This window comes from Lampris incognitus, chromosome 6 (assembly GCF_029633865.1).
Source record: "Lampris incognitus isolate fLamInc1 chromosome 6, fLamInc1.hap2, whole genome shotgun sequence".
Classification (NCBI taxonomy): domain Eukaryota; kingdom Metazoa; phylum Chordata; class Actinopteri; order Lampriformes; family Lampridae; genus Lampris; species Lampris incognitus.
Genome location: NC_079216.1, coordinates 60,581,352 through 60,607,252, shown reverse-complemented (window position 1 = coordinate 60,607,252; position 25,901 = coordinate 60,581,352). Strand labels below are relative to the sequence as shown.

Here is a 25,901-nt window from a genome sequence, read left to right as displayed (position 1 = left end):
GAAAAAGTGTTTATTCACACACCAGAACATGTGACATGTTATCACACAACCACATAATATCAAGTAACCACAGTACAGAAGTGAATCTAAATCGCCACATTTTGGCGGTTACTTATTAGCAGCGTAGCGGCACATTCTGCATTTCTTACACCGATCACAGTAACTGTTGCCATTACTAAATTGGATTTAATGTTACATACAAAGTAGCCATTGCAATAATACGTCTTTTTTTCCCCACTTAGTATCCCCGAGAAGACATATTTCAGTGTGATCAGATCTTTTCAAGACAAGTGATGAGATTTTTAAAGACCAGTTAAACTGTCCCGCAGAAAAACAGAAAGACCCCTGAGGACTGAGGCGAGTGTCAAACCCGGCTGAAGGATTTGTTTGAGAAGGCCACGTTGATTTTCATTAGCTTGAATAATCTTGGAAGAAGCTCGTAGCGCTATTCCAGGAAAGGTCTTCAGACGCCCTGGTACTCGTGTCGGCAATGGCCGACAACAAGAGGCTCGGCCCGGATGCCGCGCCTTGAAAACAGAGGGAAGGGCCAAATGTGAATATGTGAGCGGTGATATAAATACGACTCTCTGAAAGTGGAGGCGGCCCGTAGCCCCGGAAGGGTTGAAATAACGGGGTCTACACAAATATCTTATGCAGGAAAGCCAACTACCTCAGCAGCGTGCAGCGGAAATTCTGCAAACGAGGACGTGCCTGCTCCACGCTGGAGGTCTGCAGCTCGTCGCTCCAAAGCCTCTCCGCCGCGGCGCTCGCCCTGGGCCTGAACACACAAACCGGGGGGTGGGTTGTACACATTTACACATTCAATTCTTACTGCAATTACAGCGTGCCAGAGGTGCCCGATCACGTGCCACGGCGGGGGGCGGGGGGGGGGGCTGTGTGAACGCTGGTTTCCATTCCAACCAAACGCTACACCAGCCGCCCTCCGTCGCACATCATCGGGCCACCGGTGTAGTGTGCCGACCGCTGTTGCGAGCCCGGGGTTTCTGAATCTCTCATACCAAAGACGTGGAGACAGGTTGGTGGCGTCGACATACTCCCCCCACATGCAGACTTCACCCCCGATCACCAGCTTCTTCTGCTCTTCTGTACCTGCGAGCGGAAAGTCAGCACACCCGGATTACCAACGCATTGCAAATTCCTACAGACAAGACAAAACCAGTACTTTGACAGCCGGATCTCAGATCACGGTACATTTTGACACCGTAAAAGAACAGTTAGCATTGCGGCCATATTGATCTACACATTTAACACAGCACTGCAAGTTAACACTCAAGTCAAGCACCATGCCTTTGCATAATATTGCTTGTTTGGAGAGTATATATTCATACGGGGCTAAATTCTTGCCCCACATAGCAACCTATGTCCATGGTTGTCAAGATTATTTCTGTGGCTATGCCCCCATCAGCGAGCAGCACCACCAACCAGTGGTGTAGTGGAGAGTCTATACGTACGTATACGGAGTATAGCTGTCTCTTCTTCTGTCAATTTACAATACAATCACTTACCAGCCAAAAAGCCACTGAAATATACAGGAGACTGTACCCACTTTCTCCTTAGTGAGCTACCCGTCTAGGTCGCAGTGTGCCTACCTCCTCAACGGCCTCGACACCACTGCCGCCAACAGGTAAATACGTTCTGTCATTGCACCAGTGTGTTATATTTTCTGGGCTGTGACACACCTGAGAAGTTCTGCGGCTGCACAGTGTAGGAGTGGCGCCAGTCCTGGCCGTAGGCAATGTGGTTGATGTACCAAGGTGCAGCCAGCAGGACCCGGTGGCCTGCTTCGGTGATCCTGCCGAGCTCCTTCTTGTATTCAGCAGGGAGGCCCTTCCAGATGTGCAGCACTGTATCCTTGGGAATCTGAGCGGGGATAACAGACAACATGTCGTGGTGCCCCTCTGCTCGGTCTTGCGTTGTCTGTCATTGTTCCTGCAGGATCGCTGCATGGCTTTATCTGCTCAAGTTCAGTGGTTTGATATTTTAGAAGAAGTAATGCGTTGACAAAGCCTTTGCTTTAATCACTGCAACCTTGCATGGAGTTTATACCCCCCTGCCCCCCACAGCACAAAGCATCTGAATTGGTTCTCCTAGTGCCAGGGTGTACTTTTTTTTGGGGGGGGGGGTTCAGTTTTTTCTCCCCATTTGTATCCGGCCAATTACCCCACTCTTCCGAGCCTTCCCAGTCTCTGCTCCACCCCCTCTGCCAATCCGGGGAGGGCTGCAGACTACCACTTGCCTCCTGCAAGACATGTGGAGTTACCAGCCGCTTCTTTTCACCTGACAGTGAGGAGTTTCTCCAGGGGGACGTAGCATGTGGGAGGATCCTGCTATTTCCCCCAGTTCTTCCTCCCCCACTGAACAGGCGCCTCGACGGACCAGAGGAGGCGCTAGTGCAGCGGCCAGGACACACACCCACATCCGGCTTCCCACCCGCAGACATGGCCAACTGTGTCTGTAGGGACGCCTGACCAAGCCGGAGGTAACACGGGGATTCGAACCAGGATCCGGAAGCCGGATGTGGGTATGTGTCCTGGTCGCTGCACTAGCGCCTCCTCTGGTCAGTCAGGGCGCCTGTTTGGGGGCGGGGGGGGTAGCGTGATCCTCCCACGCGCTACGTCCCCCTGGTGAAACTCCTCACTGTCAGGTGAAAAGAAGCGGCTGGCGACTCCACATGTATGGGAGGAGGCATGTGGTAGTCTGCAGCCCTCCCCGGATCAGCAGAGGGGGTGGAGCAGCGACCGGGACGGCTCGGGACAGTGGGGTAATTGGCCGGGTACAAATGGGGAGAAAAAAAAAAGGAAGAAAAAAGAAAAAAGTATGTCTGTCATAGGAACACATTAGCATAGCCACCTCACTAAATAATAATGACCGAGGTTTCAATCACTGTAGACAATGAAAGCAAGCAGCTCTCTTATGCAAACCTCTACGGACTTAAAGTCATTCAATTAACTTTCGTCTTGTCTTTATCGCCGCTCTTGTGTAAAGCTGTTTGTGGCCTGTTTTCTGTTCGCTCCATTCTGCTGTTAATAGTTTCTACATTCCTGACGACTCAAGTTATTGGCGATTTTAGACTCTGTTTAGGGGCGCTCAAGCACACCTAAATTTCATCTCAGCACCCCTAAAATAACACCAACAATTATTGTTATTATTGTTATTATTATTATTACTATTATTATTGTTATTATTATTACATTTTATTATTTTCTGAAATCTTTTTTAGCCCTCTAACATTGGATTTTGCAAACTTGTCTGAGGGCTTAAATTGTCGCTGTCCGGCGGAAACCTCACACCTCATTTTTTTTTCCATAAAGCAATGCTGTTGGTCACCCTTTATATTGGCCTGTGGGTTTTGCAAATATTTAACCAATGAAAAGTATTAAAAAGAGCTCGTGACTAAATCTCATAACGCCACTGGATCGTAAAACTGTCAGTAAAACTTTACAGCTCCACCCCGCCTCGAAGTGCTGCTGAACTGGCAGTCTTGCGTTCGGTTAACCCAGCCACTGAGGAGGCACAAGCCAGTGCACCCCTAGTGCCGGTCCCATGTCCAGATAAATGGGGAGCATTGCATCTGGAAGGGCATATGGTGTAAAAGCTTTGCCAAATCAAATATACGGATCATAACTCAGATTTCCATACCGGATCGGTCGAGGCCCGGGTTACCAAAGGGAAGGTAGGCATACTGTGTGTGCAAGGGGAGGGGAGTAAGGCCAGGAGCATCGGAGGTGAGTTCAAACTCTTCTACCATGGTGTAGATGGGAGGGGAAATGTGGGAGGGGTAATTCTGAAGGAAGACTATGTCAAGAGTGTGTTGGAGGTGGAGAGAGTGTCGGCCAGAGTGATGAAGATGAAACTGGAAATCGAAGGTGCGATGATGAACGTTATCAGCACATCTTCTTTCTCTTTCATCTCGCACTGCGTGTTGGGTGTGAGATGGAAGAGAAAGAAGAATTCTGGAGTGAGTTGGATGAAGTGGTGGAGAGGGTACCCAAGGAGGGGAGAGTGGTGATTGCAGCAGACTTCAATGGGCATGTTGATGAAGGGAACAGAGGTGACGAGGAGGTATGGTGGATTTTGTGAAAAGGATGGAAATGGCTGTGGTGAATACTTATTTCAAGAAGTGGGAGGAACACAGGGTGACGTGTAAGAGTGGAGGAAAGTGCACACAAGTGGACTATATATATATGCTTATGTAGGAGGCGCAATCTGAAAGGGATTGGAGACTGTAAGGTGGTGACCGGGGAGAATGTAGCTAGTTAGCAATGGATGGTGGTCTGTAGGAGGACTTTGGAGACCAAGAAAAGGGAGAGTGAAACCAGAGCCAAGGATCACATGGTGGAAGTTGAAGAAGGAAGACTGTTGTGTGGAGTTCAGGCAGGAGTTAAGACAGGCACTGGGTGGTAGTGAAGAGATGCCGGATGGCTGGACAACCACTGCAGAAATAGTGAGGGAGACAGCTAGGAAGGTACTTGGTGTGTCATCAGGACAGAGGAAGAAAAACAAAGAGACTTGGAGGTGGAATGAGGAAGTACAGCAAAGTATACAGAGGAAGAGGTTGGCAAAGAACAAGTGGGATAGTCAGAGAGATGAAGAAAGTAGACTGGAGTACAACGAGACGCAGCATAAAGCGAAGAGAGAGGTGGCAAAGGAAAAGGCGTACGGTGAGCTGTATGAGAGGTTAGACACTAAGGAAGGAGAAAAGGACTTGTACCGATTGGCTAGACAGAGGGACCGAGCTGCAAAGGATGTGCAGCAAGTTAGGGCGATCAAGGATAGAGATGGAAATGTGCTGACAAGCGAGGAGAGCGTGCTGAGAAGGTGGAAGGAGTCCTTTGAGGGGCTGATGAATGAAGACAATGAGAGAGAGAGAGAGAGAGAGAGAGAGAGAGAGAGAGAGAGAGAGAGAGAGAGAGAGAGAGAGAGAGAGAGAAGGTTGGATTATGTGGGGATAGTGACTCAGGAAGTGCAGTGGATTAGCAAGGAGGAAGTGAGGGCAGCTATGAAGAGGATGAGGAGTGGAAAGGTAGTTGGTCCTGATGACATACCTGTGAAGGCATGGAGGTGTTTAGGAGAGACGGCAGTGGGGGTTTTAACTTGGAAAGTGAGAGGATGCCTGAGGAGTGGAGAAGAAGCATACTGGTACCCATTTTCAAGAACAAGGGCGATGTGCAGAACTGTAGCAGCTACAGAGGCATAAAGTTGATCAGCCGCAGCATGAAGATTTGATGAAGAGTAATAGAAGCTAGGTTAAGAGGAGTGAGGATCAGCGAGCAGCAGTATGGTTTCATGCCCCGAAAGAGCCCCACAGATGTGATGTTTGCTTTGAGAGTGTTGATGGAGAAGTATAGAGAAGGCCAGAAGGAGTTACATTGTGTCTTTGTGGATTTATTTATTTAAATTGGATGTCACTAAATTTTCTGCCTTTAAATTCGGGTAAAACTGAGACTTGATCACTGTAATGTTGTGTTCTCAGGTCTGCCACATGCTAGCACTACAAGTCTTCAGCTGGTTCAGAATGCTGCAGCTAGAACCCTACCTAAATCTAGGAAATTTGACCAGGTTACACCAATTCTTGCCTCCCTTCATTGGCTTCCCATCCATGTTAGCTCAGACTTCAAGGTGCTTCTGCTGACTTATAAAATCCTAAATGGGCTGGCCCCATCTTACCTGTCTGATCCCCTTAAACCGTACATTTAATCTCAAGCTCTCCACTCTCAAAATACAGGGCTCCTGTGTGTACCCAAAGTTAAAAAGAAGTCAGCTGCTGGCAGGGCCTTTTCCTGTCGGGCTCCGTTCTTGTGGAATAACCTGCCTGCTGCCGTCAGACAATCAGAGTGTGCGGAGTCCTTTAAATCCAAACTTAAAACTCATCTTTTTGCCTTAACCTACAATAAGTTACCTTTACGTTGAGTGCTTCACAACCTGTACTGCATGCCGGGTGGGTTTCTGTCTCAATGAATTTACCAACCACTGTTCTGCTGATGAGATTATACAGTATAGATTATTGACTATCGCAAACTGAATTAAATATCATATATACAAAAATATGAATGTATTAATTGTAATCCAATGGAATATGTGATTTAGCAGGGGGTTGAGCATTTTTGCAAGGCACTGTAATGCATGTGACATTCTCATTGGAGGCTGAGCCCCCTAAAGGTCTGATCCTAGAATCATCCCTGGCTATTCACTATTTTAAGAGGATTGGATGAACCAATACAAGCAAGTGTTAACCATCACAGACACTAAAGAAATGTTACACTGGCTAAAGCGTCATGACCATGGCTGCATTCTATTCTAGGACATACAGTGACACCTAGTGGTATGAGTAGTCATAACAGTGCCCTGCAGTGACGCTCAAAATTGCCTTCCTTTCAATCCCCCCTTATTCCCCCCCTTTGAATTGATATTAGAGACAAAGAGCACAAAATGCTATTACTATTCATCACACTGCAACAATCGACTGCACACAGCTTCTGCCCTGGCCCTCGAAGGCAAGGGGCCACACAGTGTAGTAGCGAGCCCAGTTGTGTGTGGGTCCCGGTTGATCAAGAAGCGAGAGGCCAGTAGCACTCTGAGCCCCTGCCTGAGTCACCCTGTGCACCTCACACAGGCCGCAGCCCTCCCCCCGAACCTCCACCACAGACAGAACTACGCTGGAACACGGTCTTCCAATCCACCAGGAGCGCCATCAAGTAAAAAGCTGCCACATCCTTCACAAATGGCAGAAAATAATCCAAGTCGTCAGCAATGGCTTTATAAAGCTCAAAACCTTTGGCAACAGAAACGTAGCTTAAGACATGAATTGCGTCTTCGAACGTATTTTTAAACATTCAGACTTGTCTGTATAAATAATTCAATTACATTATAATTTCAACAACTCATTGCATTTTCTTACCGTTCCCACTACTAGTTTTCCATTTACTCTGGGTCAGAATTGAATTCTAGAGGAAACATAAGTAGGGGCCCACCACTCAGAGATCGGTTTAGACTGAAGACGTCACTTAGCGGAGTGATGATACGTATCTGTCAAGAAACGTTGTATCCGGATGAACCGATTCAACCCTCTTTGATTTTCTTACCTGGATCCTCGAGCACGCATCAAGGCCTACAACTCACAAGCTGCATTTGGATACCCATTATTCAGCAGTTTCATTTCATCAGATTAAGTTTGGCGCTTCAAGATAATGACGAACGATCGTTGTGTACGTGTGTACTTACATGTTCATGGTAGTCAAACACATCTTGCCACACAACGGATGTCTTATTGAGAGCTGATGTTATGTTCACAATGCTGAAAATACAGACAATGTCCTTCATGGCATCAGTGCATGTGTCCTGTCTTAACACCGTGACTAAATTTGACCACAAAGTCCTGCAGCCTCCGCCCTATCCATTTGTTGCGGTTCCATCTGCATTTCCTATGAGGCCTATGCAACGCATGGGTGTTGCCTTCTACTACTTACGTCTCCATGTAGTACGATTCCAGTTTAGTGTAATCACTTCCAAATCCCATCTTTCGCATGAATCCTCGGACATCAGGGTTCGACTTCCTACGGGAATCAAATCACAGCAATCCAAGAGGGTTCCTTGTTTGAGTGGTTGAAAGGGCATGATGTACCAATTTTAAAGATCTATTAAACCCTGGCCTACCAGCAGGAGAAGTCGACCTCATCCCCTCCTAAATGAATATAGGGATCAGGGAACACCGAGGCCACTTCCTTAAAAAGTTGTGCCATGAACCGGTAGCTGGAGGCCGAGGCTGGGTTAACAGGACCAAAAGTACCTGATGGGGTGCTGCCTCTGTAGCAAGGCGTCAACAAGTCAGACTGCCCTAGTGTGGAGACAGACAATGTACACAGACATGGGATGAGGACAGGCACTGCAGTGACACCGATACCTCACATCAGTGCTCGTCGGTCATCACGCGTATGCAAGTTTCCCCAGCTACTCGTCGCTACGTCAGCTGATTTCAGTAACCGACTCTCCCGTCTGACTGAAGGGATGCCAATCACCGAAATCAGCTGGTGTAGTGCTGGGTCGGAAAGAAAACCTGCATTAGCATGACCCTCCGCGGCACATGACTGAGGACAACTGATTTACACGGCCTGTTATAACCAGCAAGCGACCTCGTTCACCTTACTGAGATAGTCTATAGGATTCAGTACATGTCTTCTAGGCAAAGGTAATATGCGGTTTCCACATACACCTGTTGTGTGCAAACAAGAATAACGCTACATCTATTCACAGACTAATGATAACATTCATTTAAAGTCACAAAAATGATCCTAATATTACATACAGACGCGCTCAAACGTGTTGGTGTCCTTACGGCTCATTCGAATAGTGCTTCATTCCTCCTGGAAAGTGATGAAATTAAAGGCTATTTTGTCATGTATACTTGCATGCTTTTGCTATGTCAGAATAAAGCAATGCAGCTGTAGAGCATCCAGGTGGCGCAGCGGTCTGTTCCGTCGCCTACCCACATGGGGCTCGCCGGTTCGAATCCCAGTGTTATCTCCAGCTTGGTCAGGCGTCCCTACAGACACAATTGGCTGTGTCTGCGGGTGGGAAGCCGGATGTGGGTATTTGTCCTGGTCGCTGCACCAGCGCCTCCTCTGGTCGGTTGCGGTGCCCATTCAGGGGGGGAGGGGGAACAGCGTGATTCTCCCCTGGTGAAACTCCTCACTGTCAAGTCAATTTTAGTTGTATAGCCCATTATCACACATTACAAATTTGCCTCAGTGGGCTTGACAGCAACACAACATCCCGTCCTTAGACCCTCACATGGGATAAGGAACAACTCCCTAAAATAAAATAAAAATGGCGGGAAAACTAGGAAGAAACCTCAGGGAGCGCAACAGAGGAGGGATCTCTCTCCCAAGATGGACTAGACAGATGTGCAATGGGTGTTGTGTGTACAGAATAACACATTGAAGGAGGATAACAGAGTTATAATGGAATTATAAGAAAGATGAAGAATGTGATGAGGAGGATGTCAGGCGAAAAGAAGCGGCTGGAGACACCACATGTATCGGAGGAGGCATGTGGTAGTCTGCAGCCCTCCCCGGATCGGCAGAGGGGGTGGAGCAGCGACCAGGATGGCTCGGGAAGAGTAGGGTAATAAGTACAATGGGGGGGGGGGCGCAAAGAAGCTGTGAAGAGAGATAAATTATTTCTTATTCTTCACAGATGGTCTAAAATAGCCTGCACACATTTGTTGGTACCCCACCACAAAAAGAAAAAGGAAGAATGCACAATTTTCTCTGAAATAACTTGAAACTGACAAAAGTAATTGGCACCCGCCAATTGTTTATTCCATATTTCATAGAAATCAGACTTTGCTTTTGATTTTTTTTATTCCATATATTGTAAATAATAAAACAAATGAAAATAGCATGGGCAGAAACGATGGGACCGTTGACCTGATATTTTGCTGCAAAACCTTAAGAAGTTGTGCAACAAAATCAAACATTTTCTGTCAAATCAAACATCTTCTGTAGCCCTCAATGAGACTTCCGCACCTGTTAACAGGTATCTGGCCCACTCTCCCCGAGCAAACTCTTCCAGCTGCCTCAGGTTGGATGGGCGCTTTCTCCAGACTGCAAGTTTCAGCTCTTTCCATAGATGTCTGATAGGATTCAGATCAGGACCCATAGAAGGCCACCTCAGAATAGCCCAATGTTTTGTTCTTATCCATTCGTGGATGCTTTTAGTTGTGTGTTTTGGGTCTTTATCCTGTCGGAGGACCCATGACTTGTTTCTGAGACAGCTTTCTGACACTGGGCAGTACGTTTCACTCCAGAATGGTTTGATAGTCTTGAGATTTCATTGTGCCTGCACAGATTCAAGGCGCCCTGTGCCGGGCACAGCAAAGCAGCCCCAAAACATAACCGAGCCTCCTCCATGTTTCACTGTAAGTATGGTGTCCTTCTCTTCAAAAGCTTCATTTTTTTCCCCCATCTGTGAAAATAGAGCTGATGGGACTTGCCAAAAAGCTCCAATTTTCACTCATCTGTCCAAAGGACATTCTCCCAGAAGGATTGTGGCTTGTCAATGTGCAGTTTAGCAAAGTCTAGTCTGGCTTTTTCATGTTTTTCTTTCAAAAGAGGAGTCCTCCTGGGTTTTCTTCCATGGAGCCCACTTTTGCCCAAAAAGCAGCAGATGGTGCGACCAGAAACTGACGTACCTTCACCTTGGATTTCAGCTTGTATCTCTGGCAGTTATCCTTGGTTCGTCTTCTACCATTCGCTCTACCCATTTGTTCAATCTGGGGTTGGTTTTCTTCTTGCGGCCACGCCCAAGGACGTTGGCTACAGTACTGTGGACCTTAAGCTTCTTAATATTTGGCAACTGTTGACACAGGAACATTAAGCTGCTTGGAGATGGTCTTGTAGCCTTTACCATGCTCATCTATTATTTTCTTTCTGATCTCCTCAGACAACGCCCTCCTTTGCTTTCTCTGGTCCATGTTCAGTGTGGTGCACACAATGATACCAAACAGCCAAACCAAAGAAACTAAATAGTTTGAAATATCACTATAATCCAATTATATTATCTTTTCTTAGGGGTACCAACAAATGCATCCAGGCCATTTTACAATATCTTTGTAGAATAAGAAATAATTAATCTTTTCACAGCTCTTTTTGCTTTATTCTAAGACATACTAAAGGCATGCAAGTATTCATGACAAAAAAGCTTTTAACGTCATCAATTTTCGGGTGGAATTAAGCCATTATTTCAATGAGCTGTAAGGACACCCGACAAATTTGAGCATGTCTGCACGGGGCTCATGTTGTCTTTTACCTTTTCCCCATGATTGTGTGTGGCCAGGTGAATCAAACTCAGGCACGACTCTAATTCCCCGTAGCCTTGCGTGTGAAATCACTCTCCTCACATCTGACTGTGTGTAGATGTGAGTCATCGGGTGAAAAGCCCCCTGAATCAGAGCCAAAAGCTTTTGTTATGGGTGGAGGCAGTTTTCCAGCATTCTCACACAGTATGAAACAATATTTCAAATATGTCCAGTCAAAAATGAATAGTGATTACAAATACCTTCCTACTTCATATAGCATCATATACAAAGCATCAGTTGTGTGTCAAATTGTCTTTATGGATGCTCAATAATCCAGGTAAGAAAATCAAAGAAAGATGAATCGGTTCATCTGGATACAATGTTTATTGACAGATACTGTCAATAAACATTGTATACTGTTGTCATCACTCATCTAAGTGACATCTTCAGTCTAAACTGACTGCAGGTATCCCCACCCTTGTAAACAATACAACTGCATAACGACCGAAACCAATGATCAGTTTCATATGCAAATATGGGCGTGACCATTAACTACAGTTCCAATGGCCATGTGTACTATCCACAGAGGATTTGGGAATGTTTGAAATCACAGCATTGCAAGATGGCGACAGATACACTCTTGGGCTCCCCACTGACTTAGCGGACAGGGAAGGGGAGTAATCCGCCATTAAACATGCCCTGGTTAAGTGTGGTTATCCTCTTGGGCATATGTCAAAGCCAGGAAGATGCCCAAACAGTGAACCAGCCAATCGAAGAGAGGAGAAGGACAACAGCTGCCTAAGCATAAACCAGCGGTGATTCTGTATGTGGCGGGAGTGTCGGAACAGTTGAGACACTTATTTTCCAAACACCGCGTCTCAGTTGCTTTCAAAATTTAAAACACAATGCGCCAGAAGTTGGTCCAACCCAAGGATCGGGTCCCCCGGCACAAACCGAGTAATATAGTGTACGCTGTTAAGAACCAGGAGGATTGCAGTGACTTGTACACTGGGGAAACTAAACAGACGCTGGCCAAGAGGATGGCACAACACAGAAGAGCTAACACGTCAGGCCAGGACTCCACAGTCTACAACCATCTATAGGCCAGGGGCCACTCTTTCAAGGATGAGGTTGTACACATCCTTGATAGGGAGGAAAAATGGTTTGAACGGGGAGTCAAAGAGGCCATCTATGTGAAGAGAGAACGACCATCCCTGAACTGGGTGGGGTGGGGGGGGGGGCTAAGAGTACATTTGTCACCATCTTACAATGCTGTGATTGCAACTATTTCCCAATCCTCTGTGAATAGTACACATGGCCATTGTAACTACAAACCCCAATTCCAATGAAGTTGGGACGTTGTGTAAAACATGAACGAAAACAGAATACAATGATTTGCAAATCCTTTTCGACCTATATTCAATTGAATACACTACAAAGACAAGATAGTTAATGCTCAAACTGATCAACTTTATTGTTTTTTTGCAAATATTCACTCATTTTGAATTTGATGCCTGCAACACGTTCCAAAGAAGCTGGGACAGGGTCAACAAAAGACTGGGAAAGTCAAAAAACACCTGTCTGGAACATTCCACAGGTGAACAGGTTAATTGGAAACAGGGGAGTGTCGTGATTGGGTATAAAAGGAGCATCCCCGAAAGGCTCAGTCGTTCACAAGCAAGGATGGGGCGAGGTTCACCACTTTGTGAACAACTGCGTGAGCAAATAGTCCAACAGTTTAAGAACAACATTTCTCAACGTACAATTGCAAGGAATTTAGGGATTTCATCATCTCCAGTCCATAACATCATCAAAAGATTCAGAGAATCCGGAGAAATCTCTGCACGTAAGCAGCAAGGCCGAAAACCAACATTGAATGCCTGTGACCTTGATCCCTCAGACGGCACTGCATTAAAAACTGACATCATTGTGTAAAGGATATTACCACGTGGGCTCAGGAACACTTGGGAAAACCATTGTCAGTTAACACAGTTCGTCGCTACATCTACAAGTGCAAGTTAAAACTCTACCGTGTAAAGCGAAAGCCATATATCAACACCACCCAGAAACGCCGCCGGCTTCTCTGGGCCTGAGCTCATCTGAGATGGACTGACGCAAAGTGGAAAAGTGCGCTGTGGTCTGACGAGTCCACATTTCAATTTGTTTTTGGAAATCATGGACGTCGTGTCCTCCGGGCTAAAGAGGAAAAGGACCATCCAGATTGTTATCAGCGCAAAGTTCAAAAGCCAGCGTCTGTGATGGTATGGGGGGGTGTTAGTGCCCATGGCATCATGGGTAACTTGCACATCTGTGAAGGCACCATTAATGCTGGAAGGTACATACAGGTTTTGGAGCAACATATGCTGCCATCTAAGCAACGTCTTTTTCAGGGACGTCGCTGCTTATTTCAGCAAGACAATGCCAAGCCACATTCTGCACGTGTCACAACAGCGAGGCTTCGTAGTAAAAGAGTGCGGGTACTGGACTGGCCTGCCTGCAGTCCAGACCTGTCTCCCATTGAAAATGTGTGGCGCATTATGAAGTGCAAAATACGACAACGGAGACCCCGGACTGTTGAGCAACTGAAGTCGTACATCAAGCAAGAATGGGAAAGAATTCCACCTACAAAGCTTCAACAATTAGTGTCCTCAGTTCTCAAACGCTTATTGAGTGTTGTTAAAAGGAAAGGTGATGTAACACAGTGGTAAACATGCCCCAGTCCCAGCTTTTTTGGAACGTGCTGCAGGCATCAAATTCAAAATGGGTGAATATTTGCAAAAAAAACAATAAAGTTTATCAGTTTGAACATTAAATATCTTGTCTTTGTAGTGTATTCAATTGAGTATAGGTCGAAAAGGATTTGCAAATCATTGTATTCTGTTTTTATTTATGTTTTACACAACGTCCCAACTTCATTGGAATTGGGGTTTGTAGTTAATGGTCACGTTCATACTTGCATATGATAAAAATAATAATAATGATAATAATAAAATACTTTTATTTATATAGCACTTTTCTAAAACAATTTTATAAAGTGCTTCACAAAAAAAAGATAAAACCAGACAAGGCAAAAATAGTAAGATCAGAGTAAAAATAAAACAGTATCAATAAAAACAAGCATCAAACATTTGTAAAAGCCTTCATAAAAAGAAAAGTTTTAAGACGAGATTTAAAAGAAGATAGAGACCTAGTTTGTCTTAGCTCAACAGGAAGAGAGTTCCATAGGCTCTCACAGCAAAAGCCCGATCACCCTTTGTAACAAATGGAGACTTGGAAATAACTAGCAGGGCTCCATCTGCAGACCTTAATGGTTGAGGAGAGCTAGACCAAGTGAATAAATCACAAATATATAAACGAGCAAGACCATTTAAAGCTTTAAGAGTGAGCAGTAACATTTTAAAATCAGTTCGAAATATAACAGGGAGACAGTGTAAGGCAAGCACAGGAGTGATATGATTATGCCTCCTTGTCCCGGTAATGAGCCGAGCAGCAGCATTTTGTACCAACTGCAGACAATGGAAGGAGCCATTGCTGATATCAGAATAAAGTGCATTACAATAGTCAAGTCAAGAATAGATAAAACCAGGTACAACTTTTTGCAGATCGGCAATTGATAAAAATGACCTAATTTTGGAGAGAAGCTGGAGCTGGAAAAAGCATGATTGAACAACATGTTTGATTTGATTATCAAAACTGAGGTTAGCATCGAATATTACCTCAAGATTCCTGGCAGCCTACTTAAGACTACCCGACACACCACCAAGATTAGTAAAAAAAAAAAAAAAGGCTGATGGAATTTTCAAGAGCAAACAGAATGACCTCAGACGTATCATCATTACATTTAAGAAATGTATTGGACATCCAGGATTTAATGTTAGAAAGGCAAGTTGTGAGATTTGCTAGGGCGCTAGGATCTGTGGGTTTTAATGGCATGTGTAACTGAGTGTCATCAGCATAAAAATGGTAGAGCACATTGTGATTTTCAATGACCTGGCCAAGGGGCAGCATGCATATAGAAAAGAGAAGGGGGCCAAGAACTGAGTCTTGAGGGACACCACAACTCAACTGAGCCACTGAGGAGGTAGAGTTACCCAGAACAACAGAAAAAGGTCTGTTGGTGAGGTAAGAGCGTAATAAGCCAAGAGCCGAGCACTTGATGCCAACCCAAGTCTCTAAACGATGTAAGATGATGTTGTGATCAACCGTGTCAAAGGCAGCACTTAAGTCTAAAAGAACTAAAATCGAGCTGTCACCTCCGTCTGCATTCAGCAGTAGGTCATTAGTGACCTTAACTAGAGCTGTCTAAGTACTATGAAGTGCTCTAAACCAGACTGGAAACTATCAAAAGCAGTATTAGTGTTCATAAAAGAAATCAACTGAGAAGAACTTACTCTCTCCAGAACCTTAGATAGAAAAGACAATTTGGAGATTGGCCTGTAGTTACTTAGGGACAGGGGATTTAAATTAGGTTTCTTCAGCAATGGTTGAATGATGGCATGCTTAAAACTGTCTGGAAAAGAACCAGAGGCCAAAGAAATACTAAGAATTTGCAGAATAACAGGGCTGATAGTAGAAAATACCTCCTTGAGCACCTTAGTGGGAATAATGTCTAGGATGCAGGAGGAGGAATTCATATTGGAGATTGTACTCTCCAGCACTGAAATTGTAATTGACTGAAACTGGGTGAAAGAGGCAGAATTAACATGGGGAACTGAACGAACACAAGAGCCTGGCTGGATTTGGGACCTAATATTCTCCACCTGGTTTACAAAATGAGTGAGAAATTTTTTGGACACCTCAACATCAGGTTCAAAAAGAGAAGTGGAGGGACCGTTAATAACAGAATCAAGTACCTTGAAGAGAACTTTAGTATTACAGTCATTTCTCAATATTAGTGCAGAGAAGTACACTGATCTCGCATCCTTAAGTGCCTTCTGGTAAATTAACATTTAGTTTTTAAGGGTGTTATGTGCTAATTCAGACTTGTTGACCTTCAATTGTCATTCTATTTTTCTACAGAGTCTTCTGAAACTTATTGTTTGTTTTGGTCGTTATGCAACTGTACTGTTTATAAGGGTGGGGATACCAGCAGTCAGTTGAGACTGAAGAGGTCTCTTAGATGAGTGATGAAATGTTTCTGTCAATAAACGTTGTATCCAGCTGAACTGATTCAACTTTCTTTGATGTGTGGCAAATCGTGTTAAAACAGGATTATATGATACACAACGTACTCTGGTAACACACAATTCTGCAAATAAACCTCGATGCATGTCATGTGTTCGGTGATTTGCTGTGCTCACACCCTTGTCTCACCTTCTTGCTAATTTCTGGAAAGGTGCGGCTCTGATATGGGAATGAGGGGTCATCTACAATATGCCAGTGAAATACGTTGAATTTATTGTAAGACATCGCATCCTGACAAGAAACGGGATTCAGGTTAACAACAGTCATGATGAGTGAACCAGAAGCAGCAGCAGATTGAGGTTAAGAGTGTGTTATGTGGTTGTTACCAGCGTCTTTAGAATAGTCTGCAAAGGTAAATAGTGACGTGAGGTGTCAAGTAAAATTCCTCTGAATTGGAACCGAGGGAAGTCCTCTATTTCTGTCTTGTTTATGAAAAACTAGAGAGAAAACAGAGCAAGGTGATATACTGTCCCTCCCCTTAGAGTATACAGTTTGTATTTCAAGTTACCAAATTACATCGTACATTTATACACCAAAGATTTAATCAGCTTTTTCAGTTGGAAAACGCGTTTGATTACATAAGAAGGTGGATGACTTACTGTGCCAAAGTCATCTTGATACACCAGCTGACTGAATGTTTCTAAGCCTGTGCTTAATCAAAAGGGGACATCTGGTTGATATGGTAACACAATGCATTTTAACTTGGGCACAGCAAAATGACGTTATCAAATATACAATAAAACATCTGGTGAATTCACATTAAGGGTGCCATACATTTGTTTTGTGCCGTTTGCTTTTGAGCATTGTGTATCTTTGCTGTGTGTTGGATGTTAATCCAAATACAGTGCCTTGTATTCAACCCCCTTGACAGTCTTCACTGATTTCTGGATTATAAAAGATACTCACACATCTGTTCCCAACCCAGCCACTGAGGATGCACAAGCCAGTGCATTCTTAGTGCCGATCCCAAGCCCGGACAAATGGGGAGGGTTGCATCAGGAAGGGCATCCGGCGTAAAATCTTTGCCAAATCAAATATGCGGATCATAAATAAGATTTCCATACCGGATCGGTCGAGGCCCGGGTTACCAATGACCGCCACCGGTACTGTTAACCAGCAGGGTGCCGGTGGAAACTATGCTACTGTTGGGCGAAGGAGAAGAAGCAGGGGAAGGCATGTCCAGAGGCAGCGGGAGAGGAGGAAGGGTAGGAGTGTGGAGGTGAGAGTTGGAACTTTGAATGTTGGCACTATGACTGGTAAAGGGAGAGAGATGGCTGATATGATGGAAAGAAGAAAGGTAGGCATACTGTGTGTGCAAGAGACCAGGTGGAAGGGGAGTAAGGCCAGGAGTATCGGAGGTGGGTTCAAACTCTTCTACCATGGTGTGAATAAGAGGAGAAATGGGGTAGGGGTAATTCTGAAGGAAGAGTATGCCAAGAGTGTGCTGGAGGTGAAGAGAGTGTCAGACAGAGTGATGAGTATGAAGCTGGAAATCGAAGGTGTATTGTTGAATGTTATCAACGCATATGCCCTGCAAGTTGGGTGTGAGATGGAAGAGAAAGAAGAATTCTGGAGTGAGTTGAATGAAGTGGTGAAGAGGGTACCCAAGGAGGAGAGAGTGGTGATTGGAGTGGACTTCAATGGACATGTTGGTGAAGGTAACAGAGGTGATGAGGAGGTGATGGGTAGGTATGGTGTCAAGGAGAGAAATGTGGAAGGACAGATGGTGGTGGATTTTGCGAAAAGGATGGAAATGGCTGTGGTGAATACATATTTCAAGAAGAGGGAGGAACACAGGGTGACGTACAAGAGTGGAGGAAAGTGTACACAGGTGGACTCTATTTTATATAGAAGGCGTGATCTAAAAAGGATTGGAGACTGCAAGGTGGTGACAGGGGAGAATGTAGCTAGGCAGCATCGGATGGTGGTCTGTAGGATGACTTTGGAGACCAAGAAGAGGAAGCGAGTGAAGACACGGCCGAAGATCAAATGGTGGAAGTTGAAGAAGGAAGACTGTTGTGTGGAGTTCAGGCAGGAGTTAAGACAGGCACTGGGTGGTAGTAAAGAGTTGCCGGATGGCCAGGCACCACTTCAGAATAGTGAGGGTGACAGCTAGGAAGGTACGTGGTGTGTCATCAGGACAGAGGAAGGAAGACAAGGAGACTTGGTGGTGGAATGAGGAAGTACAGCAAATTGTACAGAGGAAGAGGTTGGCAAAGAAGAAGGGGGATAGTCAGAGAGATGAAGAAAGTAGACAGGAGTACAACGAGACGCACCATAAAGCAAAGAGAGAGGTGGCAAAGGTAAAGGAAAAGGCGTATGGTGAGTTATATGACAGGTTAGACACTAAGGAAGGAGAAAAGGACTTGTACCGATTGGCTAGACAGAGGGACCAAGCTGCAAAGGATGTGCAGCAAGTTAGGGCGATCAAGGATAGAGATGGAAATGTGCTGACAAGCAAAGAGAGTGTGCTGAGAAGGTGGAAGGAATACTTTGAGGGGCTGATGAATGAAGAAAATGAGAGAGAGAAGGTTGGATTATGTGGGAATAGTGAATCAGGAAGTTCAGTGGATTAGCAAGGAGGAAGTGAAGGCAGCTAGGAAGAGGATGAAGAGTGGAAAGGCAGTTGGTCCTGATGACATACCTGTGGAGGCATGGAGGTGTTTAGGAGAGATGGCAGTGGGGTTTTTAACTAGATTGTTTAACACAATGTAGGAAAGTGAGAGGATGCCTGAGGAGTGGAGAAGAAGCATACTGGTACAGATTTTCAAGAACAAGGGTGATGTGCAGAACTATAGCAATTACAGAGGTATAAAATTGATCAGCCACAGCATGAAGGTATGGGAAAGAGTAATAGAAGCTAGGTTAAGAGGAGAGGTGATGGTCAGCGAGCAGTAGTATGGTTTCATGCCACGAAAGAGCACCACAGATGCGATGTTTGCTTTGAAAATGTTGATGGAGAAGTATAGAGAAGGTCAGAAGGAGTTACATTGTGTCTTTGTAGATTTAGAGAAAGCATACGACAGGGTGCCGAGAGAGGAGGTGTGGTATTGTATGAGGAAGTCAGGAGAAGAGAAGTATGTAGGAGTGGTGCAGGATATGTATGGGGGAAGTGTGACAATGGTGAGCTGTGCGGTTGGAATGACAGATGGGTTCAAGGTGGAGGTGGGATTACATCAAGGATCGGCTCTGAGCCCTTTCTTGTTTGCAATGGTGATGGACAGGTTGACGGAGAAGCTCAGGCAGGAGTCTCCATGGACGATGATGTTTGCAGATTACATTGTGATCTGTAGCGAGAGTAGGGTGCAGGTTGAGGAGAGCCTGGAGAGGTGGAGGTATGCACTGGAGAGAAGAGGAATGAAAGTCAGTAGGAGCAAGACGGAATACCTATGCGTGAATGAGAGGGAGGACAGTGGAATGGTCAGGATGCAAGGAGTGGAGGTGACGAAGGCATATGAGTTTAAATACTTGGGGTCAACTGTCCAAAATAACGGGGAGTGCGGGAGAGAGGTGAAGAAGAGAGTGCAGGCAGGGTGGAGTGGGTGGAGAAGGGTGTCAGAAGTGATTTGTGAAAGAAGGGTACCAGCGAGAGTTAAAGGGAAGGTTTACAAGATGGTTGTGAGACCAGCTATGTTATATGGTTTAGAGACAGTGGCACTGATGAAAAGACAGGTGGCAGAGTTGAAGATGCTAAGATTTTCATTGGGAGTGACGAAGAAGGACAGGATTAGGAATGATTATATTAGAGGGACCGCTTAGGTTGGACGGTTTGGAGACAAAGCAAGAGAGGCAAGATTGAGATGGCTTGGACAAGTGTGGAGGAGAGATGCTGGGTATATTGGGAGAAGGATGCTGAATATGGAGCTGCCAGGGAAGAGGAAAAGAGGAAAGGCCAAAGAGGAGGTTTGTGGATGTGGTGAGGGAAGACATGCAGATGGCTGGTGTGACAGAGGAAGATGCAGAAGACAGGAAGAAATGGAAACGAATGATCTGCTATGGCGACCCCTAATGGGAGTGGCCGAAAGTAGTAGTAGTAGTAGTAGTAGACTCACACATTTGTTCCAGAACAATATTATTTTTGTGAACCCATAAGCTCTAACAGCATGTTCCCAAAGCCAAAATAAATTATGTTTCGAGCGTCCGGGTAGTGTAGTGGTCTAATCCATTGCCTACCATCATGGGGCTCGCCAGTTCGAATCCGCATGTTACCTCTGGCTTGGTCGGGTGTCCCTACAGACACAATTGGCCGTGTCTGCAGGTGGGAAGCCGGATGTGGGTATGTATCTTGGTCGCTGCACTAGCGCCTCCTCTGGTCGGTTGGGGTGCCTGTTCGGGGGAAGGGAGAACTGGGAGGAATAGCGTGATCCTCCCACACACTATGTCCCCCTGGCGGAACGCCTCACTGTCAGGTGAAAAGAAGCAGCTGGCGACTCCACATGTATCAGAGGAGGCATATGGCAGTCTGCAGCCCTCCCTGGATCGGCAGAGGGGGTGGAGCAGCAACCGGGACGGCTCGGAAGAGTGGGGTAATTGGGGAGAAAAAAACCCCGAAAAAAAAAAGTTATGTTTTGCTGACTTTTTATAAATAAATTGAAAACTAAAATATAGTGCTTGCTTAAGTATTCAACCCCCTGTGCTCTGAAAGCTCCAAGTTTACACAAATGACAAACTATTCCTAAAACAAACCTGGGTAAACACAATTGGACATAATTAGTGTGCACCTGTAATATATTAAAGTAATGGTCTCGTTTATGGGTATAAAAGTACTCTGTGTAAAGTTCATTAGCCGGGCGTGAACTCCATCAGAAAATGAAGACAAAGGAGCGTGATACTGAAGTAAGAGACAAAGTGATTAAAATGCAGAAGGTGGCAAAGGGATACAAAACAATATCCAAGTGCTTGGATGTCCCACACAACACTGTTGGATCCATTGTCAGAAAGTGGAAGCTGTATCACACCACCCATATGCTTTGTAGGTCAGGCCGTCCCTCAAAGCTAAGTGTATGAGCAAGACGTGGGCTGTTGAGGATGATCCTGCAATCACTCTGAAGCAGCTCCAGAGGTCAGTGGCAGAAACTGGAGTAAATGTGCATGAGTCAACCATATCACGAGCTCTCCATAAATCTGGCCTGTATGGGAGGGTGGCAAGAAAGAAGCTGTTGCTCAAAACTATGCATATAAAAGCACACTTGGAGTTTGCTACCAAGCATGAGAGAGACCCAGTTAGGACGTGGGTAGGTAGGGCTGTCACCGTTATTACATAAACCCGACCGTGATCACTCAGCATAATCGTTAGAATCGTTTCCATTCATTTGTATGTAAGGACCTGTAAAATAGGATTAATGCACACTATATATGTATTTTTTCTCCTGTATGGCCTGTATTTTTTCCTCTCTCCAGTAACTACATTTACCCCGTTGAGGTGAAATCTGAAGAACCTGCTACACTACGTCACAATACGTACATGTCAGAGGACACGTTTTTGCGAGACCGAAATACGTGTATATAGACACGTATACGTGACTTGCAGAAGAGTGTCCATACACGCGTAAAGAGGAGGCGACCGGTCTGGAAGAACCAATCATTTAATGTTTTTTTATTTGAATTTCGTAGAGAGCCAATCAGAATTTGCTAATGCACCGCGCCGCCAAATCCCGACACTCTGAGGAAGGGAAGAAGGGAGGCCCTGGATTGTAAAATGAGTCCGCCTAAAACTGTCTTTTTTGTACAAAACGTGATGCCGGCTATTTTAAAATACCGTTCCTAGTTGTTTTAAGTCGATTTTATGTTCCGGCTCGGTTTCTCGCCTATTTTTCGTGTGGTTTTCACACGACGCGTGTAACGGCTAACTCGGCTAACTGGAACAGAGGGCCCTCCGAGTTCGCGAGGGCCCCTCTTGATCGCTTCCTCGGCGGCGCTGCTCGCTGGCCTTGGGTCGGCGGCCAGGAGGCAGCTGGCGGGCGGGAGACGGTTCCCAGGCTGGTGGACTTGAGTGGAGGGGCTTGTGAGCGGCCTACAAGTGGGCTGACGGACGCACCCTAAGCGAGGTACAGTGTTTCCGCCATTATACCATCGACAACCCAGGATTCTGTCTTTTTGTTTGTTTAATATTAGAGTGTTTCTACGTCGTCTTCGCGCCGTTTGTTTGACCGGCGCTTTTGATGGCGTCGCCTTGTCGCGTCCCTGGCACGCGAGTGGCGAATTAGCGCCGACTTTTGTTTCATCTCGAGACGCTCACGTTGTAACATTGTATCATATTCGACGAGCACGTGTTGACATTAACGTCATGGACGCAGTTGCAAAGCCGAACACCACTGGGCACATTTTGGTTTTAAGCCGGATGAAAAAGGAGAGCCTCATAACTTGGGAGGAGGCGATTTGTCGGAATGGCAGCAAAAAGGTGGCGGTCAACAGCGCTAATACCGTAAATAAAAAATAAATAAACATCTACGGACCCGCCACCCCACCCCACCCAATTCGCTGAACTTGGAAAGACAGGCGGCTCAGAAAATAGGGTATTTGGCCAAGTACAATTGGGGAGGGAAAAGGGGGGGGGGTGGGGGAAATTGTTAGTCGCGATTACTTGTATGACAATTAATCGTCAACTAAAATGTCATGATCGTGACAGTCCCAGATGGGGGTAACGGTTTTGTGGTCAGATGAGACGAAAGCTGAGCTTTTTGGCCAAAACTCAGCGTTATTTGCGGTACAAACCTAACACTGCTCATGCCTTATAAAACACCCTACAGTGAAGCGTGGTGGCGGCAGCGTAATGCTATGGGGTTTGCTTTTCGTCTGCAGGCACTGAGAACCTTGTTCAAATTGAGGGAAGAGTGCATGGAGCGAAATACAGGGAAATATTGGAAGAAAACCTGTTGCAGTCTGCCACAAAACTAAAACGTGGGAGAATGTTCACCTTCCAGCAAGACAATGATCCTAAGCACAAGGCCAAAGCAACAATGGCATGGCTCAGCAACAAAAAGGTGAATGTTTTGGAATGACCAAGTCGAAGTACGGACCTCAAGCCCATTGAAAATTTATGGCACAGATGGAAAATCGCAGTCCAGAGGCGCCATCCCACCAACCTGCAAGACCTGTACAAATGCTGCCAAGAAGAATGGGCAAAAATCACTCCCAAGAGAATGTGCAAAGCTTGTACATACTTACCTCAAGAGAATCATGGCTGTTATTGCAGTAAAAGGATACTCTACAAAGTACTGATATGTAGGGGTTGAATACTTACGCAAGCACTATATTTTAGTTTTTAATCTATTTACAGAAAGTCAGCAAAACATGTTATTTTAGCTTTAGGAACATGCTGTTAGAGCTTATGGGTTCACAAGAATAATATTGTTCAGGAACAGATGTGTGAGACCAGCTATGTTATATGGTTTGGAGACAGTGGCACTGATGAAAAGACAGGAGTCGGAGCTGGATGTGGCAGAGTTGAAGATGCTAAGTTTTTCACTGGGAGTAACGAAGGAGGACAGGATTAGGAGCGATTATATTAGAGGGACCGCTCAGGTTGGGCGGTTTGGAGACAAAGCAAGAGAGGCAAGATTGAGATGGCTTGGACATGTGTGGAGGAGAGATGCTGGGTGTATTGGGAGAAGGATACTGAATATGGAGCTGCCAGGAAAGAGGAAAAGAGGAAGGCCAAAGAGGAGGTTTATGGATGTGGTGAGGGAAGACATGCAGGTGGCTGGTGGGACAGAGGAAGACGCAGAAGACAGGAAGAAATGGAAACTGATGATCTGCTGTGGCGCCCCCTAACGGGAGCAGCCAAAAGTAGTAGTAGTAGTAGTAGTAGGAACAGATATGTGAGTATTTTATAATCCAGAAATTGGCGATGACTGTCAAGGGGGTTGAATATTTTTGCAAGGCACTGTATCAGTACCTCGTAGTGCACCCCACACCGTCTCCGCATCCAGAGCTGCTTGCCTTGCAGACACACTCAGCTTGTCTAGAACATGGAACAGGAGCACATTAGACAAGGCCGTGGGACACAGTAGCGGGGACTGGGGGTTGTTGAGAGGACTTCAAAAGGCATGCTGTGGTGCAATACCTCCTCTGATCAGAAAGGCTTAGGCTGTGAACACTTACATCTTTCGGAGGAGTCTGCGTTCGGGTAGCTCTCGCAGTCTTCTTGGTCCAATTTCACAACCAAAGAAAAGGACTCCTCCTTGTTCACAGGGAGAACGGCATTATCTATTGGTCAAAGAAGAAAAAAAATCAAAATGCTGTGACGATAAACTGGTGTGCAAAAGTCTAATCTCAGCACATGGACAATGCATGTATTTAAATGCACCATCACTACTTAACCCTTCTTCATTCAAAAACATTTGTAACCACCCTCGTGACTTGGGATGTTTATAGCATACTTCGGCTGATAATTGACCGCTGTCTTTACAAACCCCGTCGACCCACTTAAATGGCCAAAATGACAAACCCAAAACGTGCAGGCCGCGCTTCCCTTTACATTGTACACACACCAGCCCAAAACAAACAGGACGGATGGGGTCTATAACGCAGCGCACCTACGTGTCGGACCCTCGCAGCTTCTTAAAATTCGTGCAAATAAACCTGATGACGCCCCACCCACCTGAGGCGTAATCCGGGAAGATGGTGGAGAAATACCGTCCGAACGCCGCGTCCAGCACAGAGCATTGCCTTGCATAGTGAAAGTTGAACCCCGACGCTTTCAGTGGATACCGCTCTGCGGAAGTGGTCCGAGTTTGCGGTAAAGGCCACACTCCCTCGGCCGTGTGTCGGCCTACCTGATACAGAACTAGAAGCAGACGACAAAACGCAGCCCCGGAGGGGCGTTTTACACGGGGAGCCGACATGACCACGCTTTCGCCGGTCCCTTTCTTTGTCGTTCCGTGCACAAACAAGCCGACGCGTCCGCTGTCCCGACAGGGTGTTGCGCAACACTAAGTCATGTGACTAAATAAGGCTCGAGGTGTGGTTATTTTGGTGAATCGTCAGGGGAAAGTTTGGTAACACTTTAGTATGGGGAACATATTCTAAGTAAAAAAACTTAATTACTAGTGAATCAGTAATGATCAAGATGTCACTTTAGTAGGGGGAACATATTCTAAGTAACAAAACTTAATTACTAGTGAATTAGTAATGATCAAGATGTCACTTTAGTATGGGGAACATATTCTAAGTAAAAAAAACTTAATTACTAGTGAATCAGTAATGATCAAGATGTCACTTTAGTATGGGGAACATATTCTAAGTAAAAAAACTTAATTACTAGTGAATTAGTAATGATCAAGATGTCACTTTAGTATGGGGAACATATTCTAAGTAACAAAAACTTAATTTAGAGTAATTTAACACTATGAACACTTGTAGTTTTGTGTGTTGTTATGTAAGAACAGACCATATTCATTAAGTGTTAGTAAGGGAGAATAACTCTTCTTGTGGTACTACCACCTTATAAAGTCCATACTAAGCAAAGCCTGTTGAGATGGTACTACTAATAAGCAATACTTCTGAGGTTATAGAGGGAAAACTCATAGTTAATGGCTCACTGGTTGTATAATAAGGCCATGCAGAATAAGGCATTAATGAGTACTTAATAATGACCAATTAAGGGCCAATATGTTGCTAATTTGCATGCTGATAAGCACCTAATTAATGGCGACTACGTTCCCCATACTAAAGTGTTACCCAAGTTTTTATGCGCAGTGCAAAACGGTGGAACTGAAGTAAGTTTAATTAGACAATAGGTCAACACCCTTTTGAGTTTTGATAAATTAAAAATCAATTTGGGTGGTGATGCAAAATTAAAAAAAATCTTAATTTTTTTGTCGGCGTCGTGAATTTCAAACTAATGTGTCCTCTCTTCCCCTTTAAGGTAGCCCCTTGTGGGCATTTTGTACATAAGAGA

General features: G+C 45.3%; 1 protein-coding gene across 2 annotated transcripts; it reads right to left on the bottom strand.

Moving 5' to 3' along the window:
* On the bottom strand, nucleotides 1-24,910 carry hexa (hexosaminidase A (alpha polypeptide)). 2 transcript variants are annotated; one of them, XM_056281857.1, is made up of 14 exons: nucleotides 24,603-24,910; nucleotides 24,104-24,208; nucleotides 23,898-23,963; nucleotides 16,600-16,646; nucleotides 16,327-16,437; nucleotides 16,130-16,231; nucleotides 10,828-10,960; nucleotides 7,675-7,855; nucleotides 7,488-7,574; nucleotides 7,243-7,315; nucleotides 1,701-1,881; nucleotides 1,020-1,110; nucleotides 671-778; nucleotides 1-527 (listed from the first exon to the last, which is right to left on the bottom strand). In XM_056281857.1, the coding sequence occupies exons 1-14, from the start codon at nucleotides 24,844-24,846 to the stop codon at nucleotides 464-466; spliced, it is 1,593 nt and encodes a 530-aa protein (XP_056137832.1). In that variant the 5' UTR covers nucleotides 24,847-24,910; the 3' UTR covers nucleotides 1-463. The 2 variants fall into 2 exon arrangements, with proteins under 2 accessions (XP_056137832.1, XP_056137833.1); XM_056281858.1 differs by lacking the exons at nucleotides 16,600-16,646; nucleotides 24,603-24,910 and having other exon boundaries at nucleotides 24,104-24,203.
* Nucleotides 24,911-25,901: the final 991 nt, after the last annotated feature.